The sequence below is a fragment of the Arctopsyche grandis genome, chromosome 3 (genome assembly GCF_051622035.1).
Source record: "Arctopsyche grandis isolate Sample6627 chromosome 3, ASM5162203v2, whole genome shotgun sequence".
Taxonomy (NCBI): Eukaryota; Metazoa; Arthropoda; class Insecta; order Trichoptera; family Hydropsychidae; genus Arctopsyche; species Arctopsyche grandis.
Window position 1 is genome coordinate 25,159,219 of NC_135357.1, and position 6,466 is coordinate 25,165,684.

The 6,466-nt window shown below is 30.7% G+C and overlaps 1 protein-coding gene across 2 annotated transcripts; it reads right to left on the minus strand.

The window, feature by feature from the left end:
- Nucleotides 1-283: 283 nt before the first annotated feature.
- On the minus strand, nt 284-4,557 carry LOC143909027 (alpha-tubulin N-acetyltransferase-like). Of its 2 annotated transcripts, none has more exons than XM_077426916.1 (5): nt 4,400-4,557; nt 3,999-4,148; nt 3,758-3,929; nt 3,407-3,582; nt 284-3,291 (listed from the first exon to the last, which is right to left on the minus strand). In XM_077426916.1, exons 1-5 carry the CDS (start codon nt 4,498-4,500, stop codon nt 3,240-3,242), a joined length of 651 nt encoding a protein of 216 aa, XP_077283042.1. In that variant the 5' UTR covers nt 4,501-4,557; the 3' UTR covers nt 284-3,239. The 2 variants fall into 2 exon arrangements, with proteins under 2 accessions (XP_077283042.1, XP_077283043.1); XM_077426917.1 differs by having other exon boundaries at nt 1,522-3,291; nt 3,414-3,582; nt 4,400-4,535.
- Nucleotides 4,558-6,466: the final 1,909 nt, after the last annotated feature.

Below are 6,466 nucleotides of genomic sequence, written 5' to 3' on the forward strand. Positions count from 1 at the left end.
ATTAAAATAAAATTACTTATGTAATGTTTATTTTTTAGCTTTAAATCCTAGTGACCGACAACTTTAGCATGACCAAATGACTGTAGCGTTTCCTCAACTTATCAATCTTTGTACATTTATTAAAAAATTATACAAACGCAAACTCTGTGTAATTTTCATATCTTATTTCGGTTATTATCATAATAAATTAAGATATCAACTTTCATAGTAGATCGAAATCAATTGTAAATATTTTGTTATCGATCACATTTTTTTTTTATTATAATAATTAAAGATTAGATTTATACATCTGTTCCTTTATATTCATAAAAAAGACACTAATAAATATTGTATTAAATAAATTTATTCACTCCAAATATATATTGCAAATTGGCCGAAACAAATTCACTCACACTTTAAAAACATTTATAGGGATTTTATACTTACACTGACAATATGTGCAAAATCAAAAAATGTATAGAATCTCCAAACATAATATGTAATAATATTTAAATAGTATTTGTAAAAGTAACTGAATTACGGCAAAAATTCGGTATTCATAAACGTAACATTGTGTGTGTCATCGTATTGATGAATACAAACACTATATAATATGTATATAGAATCTAACAAACAAAATAAGTTAACAAAAAAAAAATCAATTGAATCCTCGACACAAATGATCGATAAATATGGAGATTTAACATTTTATCCCATCATATAAAGGAAACATTTAGATGATAAGAGCTAATGTTTAAATTGATCCCATGATTAAAAGAAACCGTCTCAATTGGCTACTCATATATGTAGTATTTGGGCTAAAATTCAAAATATATATTTTTTTTGCATGTAAAAAAATATCACACACAAACGATTATTTCCATTAGTTAATATACCACTTTGAAATCTAAATTCTGTATACGGCTGTATACTTTGGTAACTTGAGAATCACTATAGCTATTAATATAATGTAATTGAAATAAATTAATTAATTGGTTTGTTAATAATAAGTTTAATAAGTTAACGATCAATAACCCACGAAAGGTGATCAAACGATCACAGCAATGTTTGAAATAATAAATACGGGAATTTTTATATTTTGTAACACATCTACCTACAGGTTAAAAACATTCACATGTAAAATATAAACAATTATTTCATAACGCTTACAGATTTATATTCTAACATCACAGTTTCAATATTACAAATTTGTTACTATGTATGTAATTGAAAAAAATAGTAATGAATCATTTTGTAAGTTTTCTTTACATTGAACTATAAAAATTCAATCTGAATGAATATTCGAAATATTAAATCATAAACCATTACCACATTTAAAAATATATTTTTAAATACAACCAGATTTTTAATATCCAAGTATTATATATTCCCACTCCAGTGCAAAAATATGTTAATAAATATGAATTGCTATTTAAAATCATTTTAGTGAAAGAGGAAGGTGAAAATTAAGTAATGATATGAAACTCTTCAAAAATCACATTAGTAAATATGTATTGCAAAAAAATTAATAAATACTTATGTATATGCATATTTCATGTTTAATTAATCACAAAAGTGATCTACAAAGCCTCATTATATATTTGTATAAATAACTAATTAATAAATATATGTAATTGCAAATAAAAAAACAAACATTTTAATTAGAGGTACATTAGGAATAAAAACAATCTCGAAAGAGTAATCTCTTTTTCAAAAAAAGCAAGACTCATGGTTATCACAGGTGAAATTATTATAATTAATGGACGAAATGAAAATTAGGAAAATATTTTAAGCAAATTACAGTCTAACTGTTTTTAATATGTGATGTTGAATATGTATATATAAATATTTCAAGTTGGAGAACACATCTACGTGAATTATTGCAGTAAAATTTGTACAATGATATTTGTTAAAAGTATACCCATATATGTACGTAATTCTAATTGTATCTAAACATAATATACACACATTTAAAATCACATATTAAAAACTGTTAAACTTTAATTAACAACTAATAAACTTATAACATAACCTACAAAATTAATCACAAACACGAACTACATCAAACCGAGATTGTATCAGCGTGATTAATAATAAATAATTTTACAATAAATTTAGCTTGATAGCTGAAGTTTTTCATTATATACACGAATAAAATAAAGAAAAGGTCTCATGAAGTAATTGCAATAATTTCATTGTTAGTTTAAAAAAAAAGTAGTATTAAACTTTTAGTTTGTGCCAAGACTTAAAACATTACGTTGATGCCTAAATAATTGCGATGGAAAGTTTACTAATCATACCTAAAATAAATACCAAAAATAGCCTGCCATCTCTTAATAGCTTCTTATGAAAATGTAACCGTTTCATTAGGAGCCTCAAAAATATACTATATATATACATACATACATAACGTAAAGGTAAACAATATAAATGAGTACATTATTTTTTGTTAGAGCAAAGACAGTTTTGTATAAATGTTTTCACAGTTACATAAATATTTAGTTTCCCAGACGAATGAAAATTTAATGACATGTTATTTAACCATTTGTGAAAGCTTGTACAAAAAATATAGGCTTTCTCAAATTTGAAATAGCAAACCCTTCACACATTACATGTGCATTTGTGAATCCTAATTATTCACACAATGCAAAGATCTACAGCTATAATTTAATAACATTATAGTACACAATTTAAAACGTAAGCTGCTCATATGAAGCGCAAGGGACATGTTAATTAATATTTTTGTAAAATATTGAACTTGAATTTGTACAAATGTAGTGGCAGATTCAGGAGGTATACCGGGGTAAAAACTCTCGTTTTAAGAAAATATACATACATACATCAAATATATGAATACATATGTATGTTATATATCTCTTTCAGCTACCAAATTTTTCCATTATCAACTCAGGGTTTTTGCTCCTCTAGTAATATTTTAAATTCATTGCTAGTCAATTTTTTTTATGAGAGATTAAAGGTAACAATTTCCAATATATTTTCCTAGATCCACCACTGCATATATATACATATTGTATATGTATATGTATGTATTAGTTTTCAAAACTTCTAATGAAGTTATATAGAATCTTACATATTTATGAAAAGTAATATATTTATTTCAATAATCATATTTATGAAAAGAAAATATTCTGACTTGAATTCAAAGTTATAAATAGCATGTATGGAAAAAATTAACATAAATATATTGTCTTTTAAAATTTCACGATTGCAATATTTTGAATAAAAAACGAATATGATAATCAATATCGCCTTGAAAGGAAACCAGAACTTTGGGGCCGAAGAGAAGAATTCCTGAAATAAAATATAGTCTTATTTAGAAAACTATAATCTAGATATATGTACTTTAATTTTAAATTTAGCATATATTCAAATGATGATAAATATGTAATGTATCGATATATCTTACAACGCACATCTGCCTTGAACATATTTTACTGAAGTATTGATAAAGTAATCTCTATACATGACATATCTGTTTGGTTGTTCAACGACATCAGTTAAACGATAATATTTGGCAAGGAAGTTAATCAACTTTTCAGATGGTCTATCATATGCCATATTCCACGGTTCGATATCTTCATTCTGTAAAAATATGATAATTAATTTAGTAAGAATGATTGATGTATGTACATATTTTTATCTGTGTCGAAATCAAAAAATCAATACTAGATAACTGTCTAAACAGAAAACACCAAAAAAATGACTAATAACCGCATTCAAATTAATTGATTGATATATAAATTAAATTTTTATTTACTTCAATAGCGTGTTCAAATAAATGTCGTCCCCAGCCGTGTCGTTGATATTTTGCGCAAATATAGAAGTCTAGCACACATTGTATATTTGCTGGCCATGCTGGTTCTGATCCATCAGTAACAAACAATCTTTTTTCACCCAATTTTAAAAATCCGACCACCTCTCCGTCGTCACTGTGAAATTAAAAATCTATCATCAAAAATTATTAATAATAATATGTTTTATGTGGTGTGTATCCTTACTCGTTTTCTTCAGGATCGATAGCTAAATAAATTTTGTGATCGGATTCAACAAGTTTATCGAAAGTTGTAATTGAATGTTTTAGGCCTTGAGATTCAGCTGATAGCAATCCGAGTTCATTGAGGATTTTTTTTATTTTCAAATGGTGAGGGCTGAAACGACAAGTAAATTCATTTAATTAGTGAAAAAGTTTTCAGAAAATGGTACATTAAAATGTAATTTGATGAGTCATAAACCGGAAGTAAACGTAATATGAATCGGTACGAGTGTAGACGCGGCCAATGGTGAGGCCAACAAACGTTCGGGGTCAGCGAGCAGCGAGCAGAAAACGCTTTGGACCGCAACGGGATTTCTCAGAACGTTCAAATTCAAAGACAGGATGAAAATATGGAATGCTGATTACCTGGAGCGTGCAGTCTCCGCCGTCAGGAGTGTAATTGAGCGGGGAAAGATGGTTCGCACTGAAACACTCGAACCTGCCGACATCGCGACTCGCACTGACATCGACGATACCAACCGCAACCCACACTCCGACCTCCTCAAATGAAACTGACGTTCACTGTCGGTGCTGCCATTGTGGAATATTTTTTAAATTAACTAAAGTGTGTCAAAAAATTAACACTCTTTTAGCAAAATGCTATAGACGTTGGCCATTCGCATTAATAATATATTAACGCCAATTGATTTATAATTAATACATTGTTCAGTTAGTGGTGAACATAAAATTCACCAAAGATACAAAATATGGTAATTGGATTATTAGTCACAATGCGGTGGTCACAAATACAATTTTTGCCTTGAAAATCGCGAATACGCAATATTTGGCACTCAAGTGTTTTCGTTAGTATGATGGACTTTTCGGCTACCAGATGTTCCGTTATAGAGATTTTAGTGACTTTTGGACGAGCGCTTTGTGACCAATAATCACCGAACCACAAAAGATATTCAGTAATGTTACAAAGTTTAACTATAAAACCAAAATGGTCTATAAGCTTAGAACAACATTCGGGGCATTTGCAATATTTTTAATCAATTAATTCGATTACCCGTCTTATAATACTGCCGAACTTAAATCTAAATTTATTGAGATCATGTGGGGAAAATGTTTATACGAATTTGATGTACAGCTTTAATATTTACAGATGTCTCGTTAATTTCGAGTTTTTCAGTTTCATAATTCTGTGACTTATGTAATAAAAATGCTGCATTTTTTGTAATTGGCTAGGAAGGCACATTGGGGCTTACCTGTTAGGGCTTCCTGGTATATGTATATACGTATGTATGTAAAAATATGTTTGTAAAAAGAAAAAAAATAATGTGTACGAATGTCAATTGACAAAGTGCGCATGCGCATTTTCGATGTAAAGGTAAAGGCGAGATTCCACCAGCGTGCTGAACTATGCGGCACAGTGCTACACAGCGTACGGCACAAATATTTGTTTTGGTCGACTCACTCAAGCGAACAATAACAAATCGTGCGCGAACATTGTAGCAATGTTCGCGCACAACTGCGCACTTGTGTACGCGCACATGGTACACGTGTGGACTCGTGTCGACGCGCACACACTCGCTGTTCGTGAACTCAGTCTTGCTTCCGCTACCAAAGCGCACGGAATAAAAAAAGTTCATTCAGTAAAACTATATTAGGACGAGTGTACTAAACATGTTGAACAAAATAAAAATTTCAGGTAGGTTGAAGAGAACCATCACACACGTGCCGGCCAAAACTAACCTTGCACGCGCCATTAAAGTTTACCCCTTTTGACCCAAATATAATATTTGAGACCAAATGCAATACGAGTTCGCCACAAAAAATCGAAAATAAAAAATGACCATGCTATGCACCTCATCCCTCTTCATGTGACATGAATATTTAAATAGGTAAACGGATTATTGTGCAAATTGCGATCACGCGCACGACATTGACGAAAGGAGCTGACGAAACCGTCTACCCCTACTCCTAATCTTAATTATTTGGTACGAGTTCATTTTTCGAGTCTTCATCAATGCAGAGTTTATGTCGTAAGGGCCGGGCCGCACCATGCGACTTGCGAGCGACTTGGTTGAGGGCGACCAGACCAATGCATGCAGGTAAATGGGACATGCCACACCCGTCAACTTGTTTGTCGCATACATTTCCATACATTTTTTCGTGTCGCGCAACTAGTCGGCCGACAAAGTTGTACGGTGCGGCCCTGCCCTAAGAGCCACCGCTTAAATACATACTTCCTGATATAACAACGGTAGGCCGATATCTACAAGGTGCACGTAGATATCGGCCATTAGACATTTCCGTCAAATGGATAATCTACATCAGATGAGTACCAATATATGTACATATATCGACTACTGATAATTTTATGAAGGTAAAAATTAAAATGTTAGTTATTAAAACAAAACCTTCAACAAATACGCCAAAAATGTTGGAATCTTTCCATATAAGGACTAGTATTGGCGTCCCTGAAGATAG